At 40.3% G+C, this 23,792-nt stretch overlaps 1 protein-coding gene across 1 annotated transcript; it reads left to right on the forward strand.

The window, feature by feature from the left end:
* Positions 1-11,172: 11,172 nt before the first annotated feature.
* On the forward strand, positions 11,173-17,255 carry LOC142643584 (putative arabinosyltransferase ARAD1). Its single transcript, XM_075818271.1, has 3 exons — positions 11,173-12,237; positions 13,504-13,869; positions 16,708-17,255. The coding sequence occupies exons 1-3, from the start codon at positions 11,275-11,277 to the stop codon at positions 16,894-16,896; spliced, it is 1,518 nt and encodes a 505-aa protein (XP_075674386.1). The 5' UTR covers positions 11,173-11,274; the 3' UTR covers positions 16,897-17,255.
* The last annotated feature ends 6,537 nt before the right edge of the window (positions 17,256-23,792 follow it).

Genomic DNA, 23,792 nt, shown 5'->3' on the forward strand with positions numbered 1-23,792 from the left:
GACAGGTACCGCAACAACAAGTCGAGGAGAGATTATGTTGGGCAGTTCGGCTCGGCAGCACCTCAGGCCGTGAACACTGTGTTCCGAGAACCAGTACATCAGTTGCTGGAGAAAGTTCGTAAGGAGCCCTTCTTCAGATAGCCTGGTAAGATGGCAGGAGATCCTGCGAAGAGGAATCAGAACCTCTTTTGTCAGTACCACCAGGATGTGGGCCACACTACCGAGAACTGTCAGACCCTTTGGAACCACTTGGAGTAGCTGGTCAGTGAAGGGAAACTAAAGCAGCACTTGTGTCAACCTGGTGGACAGGGCAGTCAATCTGGCTCGAACAATCAGAAGAATAATCCATCTCGGCCCGCATTGGGAACGATTAATGTTATCTTCGCTGCACCTGGTAGGACTGGCTCAGGTCCCACTAGGGTGATGGCAGTTTCCCATTCTCAGGCCGAGGAACCAGGCTGTAGGCCGAAGAGGTTGAAGGTGACCTTACCCATCTTGGGATTTTCGGAGGAAGATAAGGTTGGTACCATTCAACCCCATGACGATGCTCTTGTGGTCACTCTCAGGATAGGGAGTTTTGATGTCAAGAGAGTTATGATTGATCAGGGCAGCGGTGCAGATATCATGTACCCTGATCTATTTAAGGGGCTAAGGCTGAAGTTGGAAGATCTTACTCCTTATGACTCGCCACTCATAAGCTTCGAAGGAAGGGCCGTTGTGCCGAAGGGACAGATTCGTTTGCCCGTCCAATCCGGCTTAGAAATGGTGGAGGTGGATTTCATTGTGGTCGACGTGTACTCCCCATATACAGCCATCCTCGCCAGGCTATGGCTGCACGCTCTGGGAGCTGTCTCCTCTACCTTGCATGTTAAGGTTAAGTTTCCCTCGGGGGAGTATGTTGAGGAAATCCTCGGCAGCCAATCAGTGGCCAGGCAATGCATATCGGCCGCAGTGCTTCATTAGTCAGAAGCCGAGTCATCAGCTTTGCCCATCCAAGAGTCATAGCAATTAACGGCTCCGGATGCACCTGGGGCGGTGACAGGAGATGAGGCTGTTTGTGAGGAGTTAGAGAAATTTTTAATAGCAGATGACCCGGAGAGGTTCTTCCAAGTTGGCATACGTTTGCCACACCAAGAGAAGATGGAGTTATTGGAATTTCTGAAGGACAATATTGATGTTTTTGCGTGGGACCCTTATGAGGCCCCAAGCGTTGATCCGAGCTTCATTTGTCATCGTTTAAACGTCAACCCTGCCATTATGCCGAGAAGGCAGCCACCTCGGCGCTCTTCCAAAGAACATGCCGAGACTGTAAAGGAAGATGTGCTCAAACTCAAGAGGGCTGGGGCTATTAAAGAAGTTTTCTACCCCGAATGGTTGGCGCATACGGTTGTGGTTAAAAAGAAGAATGGAACATGGAGAGTATGTGTGGACTTCAAGGATTCGTTCCCAATGCCGCGTATTGATCAACTGGTGGATGCCACTGTCGGACATCCTCAAATGAGTTTTTTGGATGCCTTCCAAGGTTACCATCAGATTCCATTGGCATTGGAGGATCAAGAGAAGACTGCTTTTATTACTCTAACAGGGAACTACCACTATAAGGTCATGCCATTTGGGTTGAAAAATGCTGGGGCTACCTACCAAAGAATGATGACCAGAATGTTTGAACAGCAACTAGAGAAGACCATTGAGGTATATGTGGATGATATGGTGGTGAAAAGTAAAACAATACCTTCACACGTGAAGGATCTGGCCGACACCTTTCAGGTGCTAAGAAAGTACAAGCTGCGCCTTAACGCCTCAAAGTGCTCTTTTGGCGTGGGGTCCGGAAAGTTCTTGGGGTACATGATTACTCACAGAGGCATAGAGGTGAACCCAGCGCAGGTCAAGGTTATTCAGGATTTGCAGCTGCCTCGGAACCCAAAAGAGATCCAGAAATTGACCGGAATGATTGCTGCATTGAATAGGTTTATCTCTCGGTCAGCTGACCGATGTCCTCCTTTCTTTCAATTGTTGAATAAGTGGAAAGGGTTTCAATGGACCGAGGACTGCGTGTTAGCTTTCCAACAGCTTAAGCAATATCTTTCTCGGCCACCCATTTTGTCTCGCCCCGAGGCGGACGAGGTCTTGTTTGCTTATCTGGCAGTGGCCGTCCACGCGGTCAGCCTGGTCCTTATAAGGAATGAAAGCGGGGTGCAAAGACCGGTCTACTACGTTAGTAAGTCTTTGAATGAGGTCGAGGTACGCTATTTGCTCTTGGAGAAAGCGCTTCTGGCCATAGTTCACGCCACGCGTAAGCTTCCTCATTATTTCCAGTCTCACACTGTGGTGGTCCTAACCCAATTGCCTCTTAAGGCGGTGTTACGCAGTGCCGATTACTCTGGTAGGGTGGCAAAATAGGGAACCATTTTGGGAGCCTTTGATGTTAAATACAAGCCTCGCACCTCGGTGAAGGGCCAGGTCCTCGCTGACTTGGTGGCAGAGTTTACCGAACCATTGCTAGAAGAAACCCTGAAAGAGGCACACATGGATGAAAAACCAGTTGGTCTGATCACAGCTGCAGTACCTCCGACTTGGAAAGTGTATGTGGATGGGGCAGCTAATTAGAGAGGGTCTGGTGTTAGACTTGTTCTAATGTCCCCTGAGGGGATTGTCTTCGAAAAATCTTTGAGATTGGCGTTCTCGGCTACTAATAATGAGGCCGAGTATGAAGCAGTCTTGGTGGCCATGAAGATGGTACGTAGGATGGGTGGAAAGGAAATCCATGTGTTCTCAGACTCTCAGTTAGTGGTCGGCCAAGTCATGGGGACCATGGAGGCTAGAGACCCCATAATGCAGGAATATTTGGCCCAGGTCAAGTGTCAGCAAGCTGAATTTGACTCCTTTGTCTTAGCTCATATTTCTAGGAGTGGAAACACCCATGCAGATTCTTTGGCTACGTTAGCGACGTCATCGGCTCAGGGTTTGCCCAGGATTATCCTCGTGGAGGATTTGCTAGAGCCAACTCTTACCATTGTTAACGCAGTTCGCATTCATCTGATAAGGCCGGGACCTAGTTGGATTGACCCGGTTATATCTTTTCTTAAGAATGACATCCTTCCTCAGGACAAGTCTGAAGCAGATAAGATACGTCGAAAGGCGCCACGTTTCTGGTTGTCCGAGGACCAGAAACTATACAAACGATCATTCTCAGGACCGTACTTGTTGTGTGTGCACCCTGAATCAACGGAAGCACTTCTGGAGGAACTGCATGAGGGGATTTGTAGAAGCCACACTGGGGGAAGGTCCTAAGCCCATAGAGCTCTGACTCAGGGTTATTGGTGGCCCAATATGTAGAAGGAGGCTCAGAATTATGCTCGAAAGTGTGATCAATGCCAGAGGTTCGCCCCTAATATTCATCAACCTGGAGGGGCTCTCAACCCTCTTTCCAGTCCTTGGCCTTTTGCACAATGGGGATTGGACATAGTGGGGCCATTTCCGAGGGCTGCAGGAAATAAAAGATGGCTTCTCGTGGGGACAGACTATTTCACTAAATGGGTTGAGGCCGAGCCCTTAGCAAATATCAAGGACGTTGATTCTAAGAAATTCATCTGGAAAAACATCGTCACTAGATTCGGTATTCCACACACACTTATCTCAGACAATGGCGTCCAATTCGACAGCAAGGCTTTTAGGAAATACTGTGGTGACATAGGCATCATAAATAGATACTCCACCCCAGCTTATCCTCAGGGAAATGGGCAAGCCGAGGCTGTTAACAAGGTCATAGTCAGTGTGCTTAAGAAAAGGTTGGACGATGCGAAAGGTAGATGGGTAGAAGAACTCCCCCATGTTCTGTGGACGTATCGAACTACGCCGCGCAGGTCCACGGGAGAAACACCATTCTCTATGACTTATGGAGCCGAGGCTGTTATACCCCTGGAATCTGGTTTTCCCACTCTGAAGACGAGTTCTTTTAGCCCGGAGAATAACAATGGACTCCTGGAGAAAGGTCTTGATTTACTTGAGGAACGACGCGAGGCAGCTATGGTCCAAATGGCCTATTATCAACAGAAGCTAAAACGGGGATATGATGCCCACGTGAAGCTAAGGCCGCTCGCACCTGGTGATCTTGTACTAAGAAAAGTTGTGGGCACTTCTAAGAACCCAGCTTGGGGTAAGCTAGGTCCTAACTGGGAAGGCCCCTATCGCATTGTTTCAGTAGCAGGCATAGGGTCATATCGGCTAGCTGACTTAGATGAAAGAATTGTACCACGCCCATGGAATGTAAATAACCTTAGAAGGTATTATTATTAATAAAATGTGCTTTCGTTAGTTAACATTTCAAAGTTATAAGTACCTCTGACGCTTGAAGTTACTATTCTTAAGAATCAAATAGAAACTTGGTTAAGTATAGTCCTCGGACCACAAACCTTGTGGAAATTGATATCTTATCATTTGTTAAACAGAACTTTAGTTATGCCGGGTCCTCGGACCTCCTACTTTGGGAAAATTAACATTTGAAGTTACTATTCTTAAGAATCAAACAGAAACTTGGTTAAGTGTAGTCCTCGGACCACAAACCTTGTGAAAATTGATATCTTATCATTTGTTAAACAGAACCTTAGTTATGCCCGGTCCTCGGACCTCCTACTTTAGGAAAATTAACATTTGAAGTTACTATTCTTAAGAATCAAACAGAAACTTGGTTAAGTTTAGTCCTCGGACCATAAACCTTGTGGAAATTGATATCTTATCATTTGTTAAACAGAACCTTAGTTATGCCGGGTCCTCGGACCTCCTACTTTGGGAAAATTAACATTTGAAGTTACTATTCTTAAGAATCAAACAGAAACTTGGTTAAGTGTAGTCCTCGGACCATAAACCTTGTGAAAATTGATATCTTATCATTTGTTAAACAGAACCTTAGTTATGCCGGGTCCTCGGACCTCCTACTTTGGGAAAATTAACATTTGAAGTTACTATTCTTAAGAATCAAACAGAAACTTGGTTAAGTTTAGTCCTCGGACCACAAACCTTGTGAAAATTGATATCTTATCATTTGTTAAACAGAACCTTAGTTATGCCGGGTCCTCGGACCTCCTAGTTTGGGAAAATTAACATTTGAAGTTACTATTCTTAAGAATCAAACAGAAACTTGGTTAAGTTTAGTCCTCGGACCACAAACCTTGTGAAAATTGATATCTTATCATTTGTTAAACAGAACCTTAGTTATGCCGGGTCCTCGGACCTCCTAGTTTGGGAAAATTAACATTTGAAGTTACTATTCTTAAGAATCAAACAGAAACTTGGTTAAGTGTAGTCCTCGGACCACAAACCTTGTGAAAACTGATATCTTATCATTTGTTAAATAGAACCTTAGTTATCCCGGGTCCTCGGACCTCTTACTTTGGGAAAATTAACATTTGAAGTTACTATTCTTAAGAATCAAACAGAAACTTGGTTAAGTGTAGTCCTCGGACCATAAACCTTGTGGAAATTGATATCTTATCATTTGTTAAACAGAACCTTAGTTATGCCGGGTCCTTGGACCTCCTACTTTGGGGAAATTAACACTTGGAGTTACTATTCTTAAGAATCAAACAGAAACTTGGTTAAGTGTAGTCCTCGGACCACAAACCTTGTGGAAATTGATATCTTATCATTTGTTAAACAGAACCTTAGTTATGCCAGGTCCTCGGACCTCCTACTTTGGGAAAATTAACATTTGAAGTTACTATTCTTAAGAATCAAACAGAAACTTGGTTAAGTGTAGTCCTCGAACCACAAACCTTGTGGAAATTGATATCTTATCATTTGTTAAACAGAACCTTAGTTATACCGTGTCTTCGGATCTCCTACTTTGGGAAAATTAACATTTGAACTTACTATTCTTAAGAATCAAACAGAAACTTGGTTAAGTGTAGTCCTCGGACCATAAACCTTGTAGAAATTAATATCTTATCATTTGTTAAACAGAACCTTAGTTATGCCGGGTCCTCGGACCTCCTACTTTGGGGATTTTTAACACTTGGAGTTACTATTCTTAAGAATCAAACAGAAACTTGGTTAAGTGTAGTCCTCGGACCACAAACCTTGTCACAGTTCTTAATATCTTGTCACTGTTCTTATTCTTATCGCACGTTTTATGGAAATCAGTATCTCACCATTCATTAATTTGGATCTCAAGTTCCCCATTTTTAAGTGTTAAACAAATTTTTGTAAGGAATGGTCTTCGGACCTTACATCCTACTGAAAGCAATATGTCAGATTACAAAGGTTTAACCATCATGTGAGTTGTCTAACTGTGACATTATTTAATATCTAAATTAAGTTATGTGGCTGTTTTGAAGTCATAGTTGTTTGCATGGTGGAGTTAGACTTATTTATTCTGTTTTCCCTTTAACTATTTGTTATTGAAAACTTTCATGGCAAGCACAAAAAGAATAAAGTAAAACAGAGACAACATTAACAAAAGTTGAATAAAAATGTTCTTCATTAATTATATACAAAAAAGGGGGAGGAGTACAAAAGGTTCTATCCTAGGCCTTAAGCTTGTGCAGGGGGGTCTTGGAGGGAGCTGCTGCCAGCCTCGGTACTCTTCAACTCCAGTTCAAAGGTGGCCAAAACTTGCTTCCCTTTGTCTGTTGAAGGGACGAGGGGCTCCATGTTTTGAATTTGTTCCTTCTCGGCGCCATCACACTTGTCCTTCTCTTTATAGGAACTTTCAGGTTCTGTAGGATCAGGAACAAGTTCTTGCACCACAGGAGGAAGGGCAGGAGAGGCAGCAACAGGAGGGTCTTCAATTTCCTGTATGTCTAGGGGAAGCCAAATGTTCTCGGGCTTCCTCAGCTCGGAAGCTTGAGGAACCCCCGCTGCATTCATGGCCTCTCCCCAGACCTGCTGACAGTACTCTCGGCACAAGGCCGCAAAAGCCTCTGTCAGCTGTTCTTGCGTTCTGCTCACCCCCTCCTGATAGCTGGCCTTCTTCGCGGCCTCCAGTGCGTGCTTGTGGGCGCGAGCCTCCTCCTTCGCCCGCGTAAGCTCCTTTTCCAAGTCAAAGCGTGCCTGTTGGACTTGGGCAAGCTCGTCATCCTTTTGGCGGAGAAGCTTACGCTGCCCCTCCACTTGGCCCTCCATCGTCTTCAAGCTGGCCTTGTCACCATCTCTCTCTCTTTTCAAGTCGGCCAGCTGTGACGTGATCTTCCCGTTCTCTGCTAGAGCCTGGCCTAGGGACCTTTCTGCCTCTTGCCTTAGCTCTTGCTCCATCCCAGCGCGCTTCCGAGAATCCTCCACGAACTTCTCGGCCGCGAAAACTTCTTGGATGGACTACAAAATTGCCAGGAGGTTAAATACAGTAAAGTGTTTTCAAATAAATATGAAATACGAGTGCGAGGTGGAACTTACCAGAGCTAAACCCCTTTTTAATGAGAGGAACAACTGCGGCTGGCCCATCTTCTCCAAGGTTTCCATGTCCTTGGGCAGCAGAAGAGGACGCTCCAACACCTCGGCCAAATGATGGGCGTGGCCTTGTTGGACTGCCCTAATGCTGGAGTGACAGGGAATGGGTGCGCCGTCCAGTCTCAAGTCAGGAGACCAGGTAGCTGGTGCTCGGCGCACCTCGGCCACGTCTCTGATCTCCCCGCTTTCAACTGAGCGGGCGCGCCCTTTGCCCTTGTCCATTTTCTGCTGCTGGGCCGGCGCAGGCTGTTTCATCTTCTTTTGTTTTTCACCTCCAGCCCCCTCGGCCTCCACTTTCCTTTTCTTCTTGGGATCTTCGGCTGGAGGCTTGGGGTCGGCTGGAGGAGGAGGAGGTGGTGGTAAAGCCGGGGGAACCTGGGACCCCCTCGTCCCCTTCTTCGCCACTCGTGCGCCTCTTGCGGTCATAAGGCCCTTCAGCTCGTCCATCTCTTCTTCAATGGAGCTGTCGTCTGGACGCGCTATCACTAGACCTTCTATCCCAGAGGCTTCGGCTGTTTCTTCTTCCTCGTCGGAAAGAACAACGAACGGGTTTCCGCGAGGTCATGGGGAGTCCTCGAACTGAAATTGTTCTATCTCCTCGTCCAACGTGTTCGAAGAAGACACTCGCTCCTCTGGGATAGCAATTGCCTGAGAGTGCACAGCGAGGGGAACTGCCGCTATGGGCTGTGTGTACAACACTATGTGCGGGGCGTCAGGGAAGTCGTGGTCGGCCAAAAAGTGGGGTCTGGCTACGTTAATTCTCCTACGCCTTCGGTCACCCGCGATTATTGCGTTCTCGATCTCCTAGAAGTCCGAGGAGATGGGATCGTACCCCAGAATCAAGTGGGCCGCCCTAAGTTGTAAGTCTCCGCTGACGAACACCTCGGAGCGTAGCACTCTATTCAAATCTGCAACGTTGCAGTGGCTTAAGCGTGGGCACATGTTTTGCTTATTTGCAAAGAAAAACATCCAAATAAACAAACATGGTCAGATTCATAGAACATATAATAAATTAAAGTTAGACGCTCAAGTAAATGCGAGTGCACATGTCTAGATGATTTAAGGATTTATGGAGTGGGAAGTTAAATCCTAAGGTGTCGCACCTGGATCTCCCCACTCAACTGGGCAGTGGGGGCCATCGTGCCAGTTGCCAGAGACGATGAGGTAGTCATCCTTCATGCCTTTATTGGACTTGGGTAAACAGGAGATCAACCTAACTACGCTAGAGCGGGATTTGATGTAATAACCTACTCCAGTGAGTTTGTGGCATTCGTACATAAAGACGACATCATGCCAAGTGAGGTTCAGACCCATTTGCTTGTTTAGAGCATCGACGCTTCCTAAAACTCTAAAAACATTTGGAGCGCACTGATCGGGACACAACCGGTGGTTGGGGAGGTACTCCCTGGTTACGGGTTTCATTGGGAGGGTCATCCCACCTTCTACGAAGGCGACCATGGGGATGATGACCTCTCCAGTTTTCCTAGAACCGGCCACGGCTTCCGCCGAGCAGTATTTTAGACCTACCTTGCTGGGAATATGATACTTAGTTCTAAAACCCTCCATCCTAGCAGCGGTATCCACTAGACACTTAAACTTTCCCATCAGAAAGAAACGAAAGACTAAGTTCTAAGAGATGGAACAGTTAAAAGGGGGGCCGAGGACAAGATCCGAGGAGAAAGGGTTAAGGAAAAGGAACAAGAACTTACAAATTTCAAGTTGTGCGAGTTTCCACGGACTTCTGCAGACAAAAGGTGGTTACTGATGTTTTGATGGGATCAGCCTCTGAGGAAATAAATGAGGGCGCAGGTTCCCGAAGTGTCACGACGTGTGGGAAGCGGCCTCGAAATTGCATTTCTCCCGCCCAAATTTTCATAGAGTAACAGGGGCTGTTGGATGCTCATCTCACCGTTGAACGTGGGGGACAAGGTGTAACTTACGGTAATAAATGCACGCGTTTTTGAAAATAAAACCGCCAAGTGGCATCCTCTGAAACGCGAAACGATTTCCACACGTGCAGTTATTTACAAAACGTGTGGGGTAAGTCCTCGTTGAATCAAAACCCTATTTTTTCTCCTCGGATGATAAAAAATAGAGTTTTAAGGGGCTATTGTGGGGAGTAAAAGGACCCAAGTGGGCATATGGGTCTTTGGACTGTAGCATGGAGGGCCGACCTGCACCAGAATTAAACTCTACGAATTGGCCCATACGCCGAGGATCCGAGGATACATCCGAGGGCGAGTTTCTCCTCGGACAGATCCAAGAGAACTCAAAACTTCATTATGAAGGTCAAGGCAACTCTGGAAAGACTAATGGTTAAAAGGGGACACCTTGAACCTTCTAGAGGCTCTGCACCTACCTCCCTGGCCGCATTAATGGGGAAGTGACCCCTGAACAGTAGGGCTGAAACTTGTAATTACTGTCCAAAAAGTATCAGGGAAGGAAGTATTTAAGAGGGGATCGGTAACTAAGAAAAAAAGAAGAAGAATTGTAATCTTCAAGGAAGAAAGAGAAATAGTAAAGAAATAGTCCTCGGCTCAAGTCCGAGGAGACCCATTTGCAATTATCATTCATTGTTTACAAGTGTTTGCTTATAAAAGCCCGTTATCAAGTTCTCAGCACCTTTAATCTAGATTTCGAACCCACACTCTACAAATTTCATTGTTTCAGACTCATTGGGCCTGAGCCCATAACCTTCTTTGGGTCCAGGTGCAATTGTGCACTTACAAAAATATTAAAATATTTTATTCTCCTTTAACCGATCTGCATTAGCAACCCAACACAAAATAAACACTAACAAAGTTATATTTGGTCTTTTCTAAAAAAATATTATTTAAATTAGGTGGCATATTTTCTTTAAATCCTTCAATTTGATATTACTTTTTGATATATTTAAATTTATAATTTATAAATATTTTTTGGTAAACCTTTTCATGCACCACAAATATTAAAAGAATTACTCCCACCACAACCATGCATTATTATATACTACGCTAAAAGGAAAAAGTAATATATTAACTTTATGACACAAGATCTCGCTATAAAGTATAAATAACTATATCAATACGTAAAAGAATTATTTAAATTTATATTTAACATGCTTTAACATTTCTTTCATTATATATTTCCATTTTTTCAAGTGTACAAAATTTTTCTCTAATTCAATTTTAGAAAAGTACTTTTAATTCAATTTTAGAAAATATGATAAAAACATCAAAGGGAATCAATATTATAAATAGCCATAATCTTTTCTTATAACATATTCACATCTTTAATTTAAAAAAAAAAATTAACATATTCACTTCTCATTTTCAGCATGATTGATGAGTTCTTTGTTTTTTGTTTGTAATTAGTATTGATTGATGAGTTGAAATTGTCCACTAGCTTGTTCAGTTATTCCTTATCTTCTCCTAATAAAGAGAGATTGAGACTGTCTACTAGCCTTCTCTTAAAAATTCAAGTTTCCTCTCAAAAAGCATAAATAAAAATTTCCTTATCTTGATTGAGTCTTTAATAAATATTTTTAATACCATCATCATCCCATCAATTTGTATTGAAATTTGAAATACCCATGTATCTACCAACTCCCATCAACAATAAATACTAAAAGTAAACTCAATAAACAAATTAAAACCTCATTTTCCCTTCACCATTCTCATCCATCAACACCACCATTTCATACATTAAAAAATAAGCAAATTTTTTTTGTTCTCACAAGCAATATAACTTTTTTTGTTTCCCACTTTTCCTCTCCAAAACACTATACAACAACACAACACTCTCTCTCTCACAAGATAAAAAGTTTTTACAAAAAAAGAAAATAAAGTTCACACAATGAGCGAAGTGCGATCCAAATCCAAAAGATCTTCCAAACCCACTACTTCTTCAAATTTAAATTCTTTTCAGTCCCAAACTCAAACCCTAATTTCCACGATGGCGCGAAAGTCTTCGCTGCTCAAACAAACCCTAGCTACCATTCTCGTCCTTCTCGTCGTTTACGCTTTACTCAACACTTTCCTCAGTCCCGCCAATTCTTCTTCTTCTTCTTCGTCTTCTTCGTCGCCGAAGTCGATGTCGAAGCTCGAAACTACTTTCCCTTTCACGTACGCGAATTCCGCTTCCGTCGAAAACGGATTTTCTCGGGAAAACGCGAACAACTTTCCCGGAAAGTCGGTACTCAAAGTCTATCTCTACGAGCTCCCGAAAAGGTTCACTCACGGCGTGATCGAACACCACTCCATAGCCCGCGGACGCCAGCCCGCCGATGACGTGGCGCTTCTCCAGTACCCGGGCCACCAGCACATGGCGGAGTGGTACTTGTACAAAGATCTGACCCGACCCGATTCCGAACGGGTCGGTTCTCCGGTGATCAGGGTATCGGATCCGGACGAGGCGGATTTATTCTACGTGCCGTTCTTTTCGTCGTTGAGTTTGATTGTGAACACGGCCCGACCCGCCGGGTCGGGTCCGGATCAGGGTCGGGTCATGTACAGTGACGAGGAGAACCAGGAGGCATTGGTGGATTGGTTGGAGGAGCAGGAGTATTGGAAGAGGAACAATGGGAGGGACCATGTGATTGTGGCTCAGGATCCGAATGCATTGTATAGAGTGATTGATAAGGTTAAGAATAGTGTGCTTTTGGTCTCTGATTTTGGACGGTTGAGATCGGACCAGGCGTCGTTAATCAAGGATGTGATCGTGCCGTATTCGCATAGGATCAATACTTATACTGGCGATGTTGGGGTTGAGAATCGGAAGACGCTATTGTTCTTCATGGGGGCTCGGTATCGGAAAGAGGTATATGCAATAATGCAGTTTAGTAAAGTTTATTGCTTTTTTGAAAATGGTTGATTTTTGTTGCAATGTGCATTGACTTTGATAATTCTTTTGATATGAGATGATGGGTAGGAATGAATTAGTATTAGACATTTTGATTGATATTTTGATGGGTCATTGTTGGAATATTTGTTAGTGTTAAGACTATGTGAAAGTGGGCAGTGTTTTTGTACTCTGGTGAAGAAGGAAATAAGGAAATACTCTAAAATTGATCTCTATATCTTTATGTTTGGATGGGTTAGTTGATATTGGTTAGCTCAAGATCTACTAAGAATGGTTTCATCTATATGGGAGAAGTACATTCAAATCTCAAAGATGTCTTGTTTGCTTTGTTCATATCTAGATTTGATTACAGAAATGAGCTCTAGCTAGGCATCTTTCTCAGGGAGACTCTAGAGACTCGAATCTCTAACTTGGCGCTAGAATCACCTTTAGATTAAACGGTAGTCTAAGACTCTAAGTTGGTTTCCTTTATCCTATCCCTTTTGCATATGTCTCCTTTTCCACATAAAAGGGGAAAAAAAAAAACTTACCCCTGCCATGTTTATCTTCTTTTGATTGCATTTGTAAGGTGCTAAGAGAATGTTTAAGAGTGAGCCCATGAATGGTAGTTGTTTTCCATTGGATTTACAATATCCACTAGAATGGAAGAATTGTCTCACTTTCAGAGTGAGGATGATGTTTGGTCTCAGGTTATTAAAAATTTAAAATGGAGAAGATTGATAATAAACCTCTTTTTTATGAGGAAAATAAAGAAAAAACAGATAATGGATATTCAACAATTACACTTTGTAGGTTGCTCTGAAGGCCAATTCCAAGGAATGCTGCCTGTTTCTCTCATGCTTAAGATTCCTGTATTAGAACTTCTCAGATTTATTAGTTTTTGTCCTAAATCTTTGTTCAACACAGGAAAATCGTTATCAACGTGATTGATAGTATCCTAGGTATGAGGGCCATCTTATTTTTTGTCAACAGAATCTTTTTCGTTAGTTTAATATAGGCCATGAATCTGCAGCACCACTTGATCATCACAGGAACTTGTCAAGCTGGATAATTGGTTTGAATATAATCGCATCTTTGTTTATGGGATATGTTAAAAACTGATAGTAGCATGCATATACTTCATCACTAGAAGAATATTTTCATGAGTGAGATTTATTTTTGAATAAACTTACTACTGGATCTAAAATTTTCTTTTTTCTCTTGGTGGCTTGTTTGTGTGTGTAGGGTGGAAAAATTCGTGATTTGCTTTTCCAATTACTTGAAAATGAAGAGGATGTCATAGTAAGACATGGAACACAATCCAGAGAGAATAGACGGGCTGCTTCCCAAGGGATGCATACATCTAAGTTTTGTTTAAATCCTGCTGGTGATACTCCATCAGCTTGCCGACTCTTTGATTCTATAGTTAGCTTGTGTGTCCCAGTGATAATCAGTGATAGTATTGAATTGCCATTTGAAGATGTTATAGATTATAGAAAGATTGCAATATTTGTAGATTCTGCCTCTGCTCTCAAACCGGGATTTGTGGTTTCAATGCTGAGAGGACTAACCACTGAGAGCATTATGGAATATCAGAGAGAGCTAAAAGAGGTTAGTACTATCTTCATATTCTTCTTGCGTATAATATTGCTTCACTTTTCTTTTATTTATTCCATGTTGTCTTCCTCCCTATTTTGATTTCAACCTGAGCCTTTTATTATATTTAATTATTCTTGTAAATTTGTTATGTCTTGTAAATATGTTATATGTGAGTTTAACTGCTTGTGTATGCACGTGAGTGCAGCTGTGCAAGAAACAATAGAATAAAGCAGTTTTACATTGTAGTCAACAGGAACTTCACCCTAACGCTGTGTACTGAGACTTGAAATTTGTACATTTCAGGACTGGTTTCATTGCTGTAAATCATTTTTTCTCTTTTTATGTGTTCAGTTTGATTGGAGCTAAAATTGTTGTAGCATATTGGTGTAATGGGATTTGCACAGGTTCATGTATGCATCTTGGTAGCTCCTTTATCTATTTATGCATCCTATTTTGGCTGCTTAAGTTGTTATTTATTCCATTGTGGGAGTTATTAATTTGTTATATAAAATTCTGTCTACTTATAGGCTTATTTTTCTCATGGAAGAACAGAACATCTTCACTAGAGCTACCAATATTATTATATTAATCATAAGATAGACATGGCTCCTTTATAATTATAGTTTGTAAATAGTTGGTCCTAATGAAATTGGCTACACAGGATTCTTGTGGCACTTATTGTTCTTATAATAGTTTTTTTTTTTTTTTTCTTCTCTTTTGTATTTTTTATATTATTTTTTTGATAATTTGATAGTTACAATGGAGGAGGGGGGATTTGAGCCCTAGGCGTCTTCTTTGTAAATGCCAGAAGGTGCTACAAGGCCCTTGGCTAGTCATAGTACACTTATCATTTTAACTTTATTCTGTATGCATACAAGTACATTACACCCTGAGCATTCTATTATGATCCTTGTGGTTCATTTAGTAGGAGAGGAATAGGAGAATTTTCCATTGAGGGTAGGCTTATGCAGAAGAAATTAGCTTTTCTTTAGTTCCTTTGGGTGCGTTGGTTATCCATGGTTTAAGAAAGAAAAGTGAGAAGTGTGTGCTGTTTAGAGACTTTGTGAATAGAAACATGAACGGTGATACTGTGCAAGGCCAATGTGAGAAAAAGAGAGTATAGGTACTCATGCCTACCCAACATGAAATGCCTGTGATCCTATTATCAAAATCACTTCTCATTCTAAGTACCTCAGTATGGATAATAATATACTCTCTTCTACTAGTATTTGGACTTTAAATTGACCAGTAAACTGAAGGTATAAATAAAACACAATCAAAGACTAGCTTGGATTGAGAGAAAATAAACCCAGCAAACATAGAAACTCCTGAAAAGTTCTACGCCCAACTCAATTCATCAAATACCTTTAATTTACAGTTGTTAAAAATTTCAGATCTATCCTTTATTGCTAAACTAACCATAATTTATGAAATTAAAACATAAATTGAAGATTGATTTTAACCCTAGGATGATTTTCACTGGACCTTTAAAAGCATATACCTGGGTTATGAGCATAAACTGCTTAGCCTATCACGGGTGAATGCCCCTAGATTGCCCAGCAACTAGTTTGCGTGGGTGGGGTCCGCAGCCCATAGATTTTACTGGGTATAGGTGAGTCCAAAGGGCTCTTCTTTATAAAGGTTCCCCGTTCCCTATATATACATATAAATCATATACCCCCACTTCAATTGCACTTTTTGCATGTTGTCACCATACATGATAAGTTCTAAGTTGTCAACTTTTCATAACTGAAAATCACTCTAAAGGTATCGACTTGACCCTTACTCTATCATTTCAATGGCTGCAACAATTATCCTTTTTATAATTTTTTTTCGTGGATGTTGTAGCTTTTCTCCATCTCCTTTATCTCCTTTTCAGACTTCAGATGAACCATGAAAGGCTTCCTTATTATAGGGAGGTGTTCATGCTGATATTCCACCATGTATATTTGTGCTGCGACTCTCATTTTTCCTCATTTTGGACTTTTTTATTTAAATAATTATGAAAAGATCCTTAGTTTAGTTGGTGTTCATGCTCATATTTATTCACCTTGTCTATCTGTACTGTCACTTACATTCTCTGTTACCTGGGCTGTACCCCACTTTTTGGTGTGTTTGCTATACCTTGTCTGGATAAGACCCTAGTCTTCACTATCTTTGATGCTTTCTACAACTCGGGGAAAAAAAATACTATATGAAAAACACATGAAAAGTGGGAAGTGTTGGAAAGAAACCAGTGTATGATGGGAATGTCTGGGAAGATCTTTTATGGTGGAAATATAGGCATAGAGCTCACATTTAAGTACTGAAAATGCAGCTGTAATGTCATCCGTTAGTTTAATTCTGCCAATGGTGAGGTTATTTTCTGCTTATGGCACCTTGGACAAGATACTCAAGAAATTTAATAGTAAGGTAAGGGAATGGTATGTGAGAACGCAAGATTGTGGCCTTGGATGAACAAGAATGTTTATGAAGGCCACCACGGCTGTACAGTCAGAATATGGTCATTTTACAAATAGTAGTCACAGCCATTTGTGGTTGTAGTTACATGTGAGTCCTTTTGAATGAGACAGCACTTAGAACTGACTGCAACACTAGGTTTGTCAAAATTGTTCTGTTGCCGCTATAGCGATGGTATGAATTGCGTTACAGCTAATGCACTTCGTAAATTGAAATTGTGTTTCCTGCCTTCATGCTTTCAAATGACAGCTACATCTTTTCTTTTTCTTTTTTGGGTTCGTTCACTGGTTTTCTTGTGTTAAACAGTGTGTCATCTGTTGAGTGATCAACATTCTCAGTTAACATCAGATTGCCAAGTTTAATATTCTTAATTTAAAATATGTGATTCAGGTGAAGCATTACTTCCAATATGGAGAACTAAACGGTACAGTGAATGAAATCTGGCGCCAAGTCTCACAGAAGCTACCCCTAATTAAATTGATGATTAATCGGGACAAACGGCTTGTTAAGAGGGAATTAACTGAGCCAGACTGTTCTTGCCTCTGTACGAATCAGACAGGGATACTCACCAGCTTATGAAGCCACTTTAGTCGATGATTTTGGAGCATATAATTTGAAAACTGGCATGGTTGTCTTCCAGTATCACCGTGGAGGATTCTTTTGTTTCAATGAAGGATTTGGTGGTAATTACTTCATAAATTGAGCTCATATACCAAATGCTGATAGTACCACAATTTCCTTTTTAGGCTTTTGTTTTTTCCCACTCTATAGGGTACTAGAGTTTGCCGTTTGTTGAGGTTTTGTTACACATTTTCTTGTTGTAGATTTGGTGATTGAAGAACAGATTCAGCACTGGTAAATTATATCAATACTCGATAATGTAATTCATTTGTACATGGTAGAGAATAAAAAGATCTCTATACTCATCGATTCTTTTATTCCTTATGTATTTAAGATTTTCCCTCAATGACTACGCAAGTATATAGTGCCTCTGTTTTTAAAGTCGTTCTCATCTATCTTAAGTCTTCATGTATTATTTGCAAACAGGACTCGATTTGTTCATACCATTTTCAAAAAATAAAATAAATAATCCTACTCAGTTCAACAAAAACAAAAGATTCCTACTTATTTCTACCACAATTTCAGGACAACTTTTGTTACAATTTGTTGAAGTGGATAACTATATGAGTAGTGACACTAGACAATCACTTTTACATAAACCTATTACTTTTTTCACCATTTACAATTGATATGTTAAGGAAAGTAATGTAGTAAGTGTCATTTGTTAATAGTTCGGATAATAATTTTTTTATTTTTTTTGGGGATAAATATTCAGTTAAGAAATTAAGTTGGACATTTTTATATAAACCTTGAGCTGAGGGGGAAAGTCATGTATACAACGTTTGAAAGAGTTTCATTCTGATAAACCTCGGAGACTTCAGTGAAATTAATCCTAATATATTTGTCCATCATTTGAACTAGTTTTGTTAGAAAATTAATCTTTCTAATCTCTCTAATAATATCAAATGTAAACAAATGCAATACATGCTATAAACTCAATCTCGTCAAAGATGGTGAAAGTTTATATTGGACCTGAAATGGATTTAGAGATCTCTATGGTTTCTATCAATTGGATTTTTTTTCAAAATTAATTTTCTTCTTTCTAACATCATCAATAGTCCGTGAAATTTGTTCATCCACTGATAGAGCACACCTCTGTCATTATAATCTGAAAGGCACCTTTTTTTTTTTTTGAAAGGCACCTTATCTAGTCATAGCTGATAAAATTACCAGATAGAGTGAATGCAACAAGATCATTATAAAGTTGATGATCATGTTCGACCATAAAATGCTGAATTTGTGAAGATCAATCAATACTTATTTTCATTGGTGTATTGGGCTTAAAATATATTAGTTAGGTAAAAGTACATTTGTACTTGGAAAATAAAACTTTAAGAAGCTGTAAATAATATATAGGGTGAATACATTACAATTGGGCAGAATCTTGTATCACATGCACCTTGTGAAGTGAGAAAAGCCGAGTGTTGAATTATGTTACTGAAAGTCCCACGTTGCAAAAATGAAAGAGAATACTATACTTTCTCCTTTATAAATACCACATTCCATCAAGGATTTTTTTTAATTAGTTACAACAATACAAGAAGGGGATTTAAAACCTGGACGTCTTTGTTTGGAAATACCACGAGGTTTCTTTTGAGCTACAAAACTTTTAACCCCACTATGAATTATAAACATGAATTTATGGATTAATTTATTTTGTAGGCCTACCATTCATTGATTTAATAATGGGATGCCTTTTGTTTCAGTTCAATGTTGTTTGTATGTTTATAATTTGTCAATAGCTTTATAGCTTAATTGGCTCTTGCCATGCATAAAGTGTTTGGGAGTCTAGGAAAAAATATTCGAATTATGAGATTAGCAACATATTTTAACTATCTAAAAAAAAAAATTATAATTCTCGGTGGCTCTCTCACAAAACAAGTTCCACATTGAAAAATAAATTGATATTAACAATGACATTGATTATTAAAATGGCATTATTTTCCTTGTCCTATTTTTCATGTTCCACTCTATGTTTTATGCACCTAGGGCTGTCCACGAGTCGAGTTGGGTCAGGTTTGTGCCCAACCCAAACTCAACTTGAGAAATTCGAGTGAATACATTTGTAACCCAAAACCAACCCAAAATATCTCATCAGATTTCCTGGTTCAAGTCTCATCGGTTTCGGGTTGTATTGATCAATTTTGAGTTTTATCACCAGGGCCAATATATGGCTGGATCTGTTGAGATCTGGTTGATATTTTGTTAGATAACTACAAGATCTTGAAAGTTCTAGACTAGATCTCAATGAGATCTCACTGGTCTAGTCTGGAATACTTGAAAAATTGCTGGAAGAATTGAAAATTTTGGGCAGGTCTGGTTTCACAGGTTTTGAAAGAGGAGACCTGCAACCAACCTGTCGGAGTTTGGTTTAGGTACGGGCAGGTTGGACGAGTGGGTAGGTTCCTTGGACAACCCTAATTCTACCAATAAAAACTTGCATATGGACATCTATTTAATTAAAATTTAATTTTTTACATCTTCTTATTCTAGTTTTCTAAAATAAAATAAAAATAAAAACCCAAACCTTCCCCATTAGCCACCACCGCTGCCAGTACTCTAACCACCACCAACCTTCATTGAAGTCATCAATAGCTAGACACCACCTTCGGCCACTACCAACTCCCTCCAACAAATCTACCAAGAATTTTGTTCAATAGGTGTGGTTGGGCTTGTCATAGTGGATTTCATGACCGATTTGATCCACCATGTGTTGGGTTTTTATTTTTGATTTATTTTAGTTGGTGGGTGGTTGTGGTGGTTGGTGTCTGGCTTTTGATGACTTTAGTGAAGGTTGGTGGTGGTGGAGGATCAATAATTGGTGGAGTATATAGTAGAATAAGAAAAATGTCACAGAAGATGTATATAGTGGAGCAAGAAAAATGTCTTAGAAGATTTGGACTCCTTTTGTTTTTCATGATTTTATCATTGTTTTAACATGAAAAATGCATAATTATTAAAAGGGTAAATTACAATTGTGCGTGCCAAAATTTTGGTTAATGGGCTAACTTCTTTATTGGGCTCACAATTTATTTGTTGTGGTGGGTGAATGGATATCCTACAATGGGAAGTTCCTTAGGACCAAAGTTAGTGTTTGTGATTCGATTATCTGCCCTCTACGTAGGGTTGTTTGTTCTCAGTTTCTCTCTCTCTCTCTCTCTCTCTCTCTCTCTCTCTCTCTGTGGCTTTCTGGTTCCTTATCCTCTAGTGTCTAACCCCCTCTTCCTCCCTCTCTTTCCCTATTTATATCTTTCTTTAGTGGATTAGCAGTGATTGCTTTTAGTATTATTATTTTTTTGTCTAAATGGGGCCCTTTCAGGATTATTCTTGAAAAACATGGGCCCCATTTTGGAAACAGGGATTTCAACCTTTAGGACTTGCAATAGACACTAGATGTTGCTCGGTGGTGATATCCCCCAAGGCATTACCGAGATACCCTCGAAGCGGACCCTGAGCAAGGTCGGACCTCGAGAACTAACCAGTTCAAGGCCCAATCTCCTAAGCACCATGGATTGGGCCCATCGGGGAATTGGTGTCAAACCTATGGCCCAGGAGCCTACCAATGATAGGCCAGTAACCGTACAATAGCTGCACCTTCATTCCTTCCTGCACATCGGGGATGGAATCAAGGATTCTCATTAAGTCTCCGGTTACTTCTCGGGTATACCAATCATCAGTCATTAATTACAAACAAGACAACCTTTGTTTTTGACATGTGAAGCAACAGGCTGTCTAATCGAAAGGTCATCATTACCTAACAGTTCGTCTACCGAGGCCATATGGGCAACGGTTACAAAAAGGTGGATTAATGCTTTTCCCACCCAAATCTCATTTAATGCTTTATTGAACTTCCCCCTATAAATGGAAGCCCTCCCCTTCATTGATCACTTCTTACTTCTCTCATTTTTCTCAGTGTCCATAGTTCTTAACCACCTTCCTCCTTCTTGAGACCACCCTCCTCAGCGTACCAATTGTAAGTTCCTCATTTTTTGCCTTATGTTTTAAGTTCCCCTCAAATTTTCTACTCTATAATATTGAAGGAAAAAATCTGGTTTTGCATCTCATGCAAAACCCACAGCGGAAGCGACGAACTAGGGTCTATTTCATTCATGATTGATAACGTGCACTACATAAATTTCAGAATTTAAGAACAAGATAGCGTACCTTGGTGTGGAGAAATTCAAAACAAAGATTAGAAGCACTTGGGAACACTTTTAATCTTCACTCCAATTCCACTTTACGCCCAAGATGTGTGGTCTCTCAATCAGTTTTTAAGGGAGAATGAAAGTGTGTCTCACACTCTCTTACACACCGTTTTTTTTTCTTTTCTAATCTCTTCCAATAAAAATTCTGTATGTTTCTCCCTTTATAACTAACTGATTATCTAATTGGGTTGGCCTATTGGGCCTTTCCAATTGGGCTTTAGTGTGTGGCTTGGAGTGGGACCAAAAGGGACCAATAAGACACTAGCTCCAATGGGCCTTGGGCTTTTCCGTCAACTCTTGACAAGTACAAAGTTACCATTAATTATATTTAATACCACTATATAAATATAATTGCACTCTAGGCCTTATTAATAAATTATATCCCAAAACTTTATTATACACGTAACCCCTTCATTAAATATTCGTAGTAACACAAAGTCATAAATGTAGACTGCCACTTTGTAAATTACTACATCTTATCCTTGAGTACCCGGTTTAATTCTTTAAAGTTATTCATTATATATTTATGAAATCCAATTTCATAAATATATACTTTAGTAATTTCTTACTAAAGTGGTTAGGCCTAACTCTCTGAATAACTGAAACCATTAAACTTATCTCAAGGGAATATTTTATATCTCCATCAAGAGATTATGAATTCCATCTTGAGAATATATGTTCCATCAACACTAAATGTGGCTGCCCAACATACTGAGGTTTTGACCGTTATTTCAGATCTCACTCCTGATATATCAAAGCAACCTACACTTCATGATCAGGTCCATTATTCTCTTAGGATTAAGAGTTCATGCAAATAGAAGTCGTGAGATTTATTATTCATTTGACAGTCGTTAGAAGAATAATAAATCTCACAGCGGTCCTGTTCAATATGTTTTAACTCTTAAAACATATCAACATATCAACTAGAAGCTTCTACTTCCATGATCAAGACAAATCATCTTAGTTGACACGTTATAGTCTTCGCAGATGAAATGCCCAATTTCATCACCGACTACGAACTATTAATTATGAGTTTACAAAGAACTTGTGATTTACATCTTCTGTGACTTTTCACATAAATCACATACAATGCATCTCATGGACTATATGATAATGTCCCATATTCACGTAACCACTATTTTAGATAATAATAAAATAACTTTATCAAATACAATATTAAGTCATACATCATGTCATACATAATGTCATACATAATATCATACATAGCATCATACAATAGGATTTAAGGGCACTAATCCTAACAATCTCCCACTTGCCCTAAAGACTATTGTGCACTAATCTAACTCCCATTCCCTCCAAATGTGACTCGAAAGTCCTTTGAGGTAAGGCTTTGGTAAAAGGATCTGCTAGATTATTTGCACTTTCAATCTTTACTACCACAACATCTCCACGAGCAATAATATCTCGAATGATGTGGTACTTCCTCTCAATGTGCTTTCCTTTCTTGTGATTCCTTGGATCTTTGGATTGTGCAACCGCTCCACTATTGTCACAAAACAATGTGATGGGAACTTGCTCCATTCTCACTACACCAAGATCAGAAAGGAATTTCTTGAGCCAAACAGCCTCCTTTGCTGCTTCACAAGTAGCAACGTACTCGGCTTCCATGGTGGAGTCCGCAATACAAGATTGCTTAACACTACTCCAACTTATGGCTCCACCTCCCAAGGTGAAAACACATCCTGAAGTGGATTTTCTGAAATCTAGATCTGACTGAAAGTCTGAATCTGTATAGCCAATGGGAATCAAATCCTCACTATGGTAAACAAGCATATAATCTCTCGTTCTCCTAAGATACTTGAGAATATGCTTTACAGCTTGCCAATGTTTTGGTCCTGGATTTGATTGATATCGGCTGACCATGCCAACTGAATAACAAATATCTGGTCTAGTACAAAGCATGGCATACATGAGACTTCCCACTGCAGAAGCATAGGGAACTTGTCTCATCATATTTTCTTCCTCTTGAGTCTTAGGCCTTTGGTCATCAGACAGAGGAACTCCATGTCTAAAAGGAAGCAATCCTTTCTTGGAATTTTGCATGCTAAACCGTTCTAGAACCTTATCTATATATCCAGCTTGTGATAAGCCTAACATCTTATTCTTGCGATCTCGCCAAAGCTTGATCCCTAGAATAAAGTTAGCCTCACCCAAGTCCTTCATATCAAATTGGCTTGACAACCAAACTTTAATCGATGACATTACCCCTACATCGTTTCCAATGAGTAGAATATCATCAACATAAAGCACTAGGAACATTACTACTTTGTCTCGATGCCTTTTGTACACACATGGTTCATCAAGATTTTGTTCAAAACCATATGACTTGATTGCTTGATCAAATCTGATGTTCCATGACCTAGATGCTTGTTTAAGTCGATAAATGGACCTATTCAACTTGCATACCATATGCTCTTGGTTCTTTGCTATGAAACCTTCTGGTTGCGACATGTATATTTCTTCTTCAAGATTGCCATTAAGAAATGCAGTCTTGACATCCATTTGCCAAATCTCATAATCATAATGAGCAGCAATGGATAAGAGAATTCTGATAGATTTAAGCATGGCTACTGGCGAAAAAGTTTCATCATAATCAATACCTTCTTTTTGTGTATACCCTTTCGCCAC

The sequence above is a fragment of the Castanea sativa genome, chromosome 7, assembly GCF_040712315.1.
Source record: "Castanea sativa cultivar Marrone di Chiusa Pesio chromosome 7, ASM4071231v1".
In the NCBI taxonomy this organism is placed as follows: domain Eukaryota; kingdom Viridiplantae; phylum Streptophyta; class Magnoliopsida; order Fagales; family Fagaceae; genus Castanea; species Castanea sativa.

Bases quoted from the DNA above. Each gene is read 5' to 3' on its own strand.
- LOC142643584 (XM_075818271.1), top strand. From the start codon at position 11,275: ATGAGCGAAGTGCGATCCAAATCCAAAAGATCTTCCAAACCCACTACT. The intron at 12,238-13,503 runs GTATATGCAATA...TTGTGTGTGTAG, and splicing joins GGGCTCGGTATCGGAAAGAG to GGTGGAAAAATTCGTGATTT. The intron at 13,870-16,707 runs GTTAGTACTATC...TATGTGATTCAG, and splicing joins ATCAGAGAGAGCTAAAAGAG to GTGAAGCATTACTTCCAATA.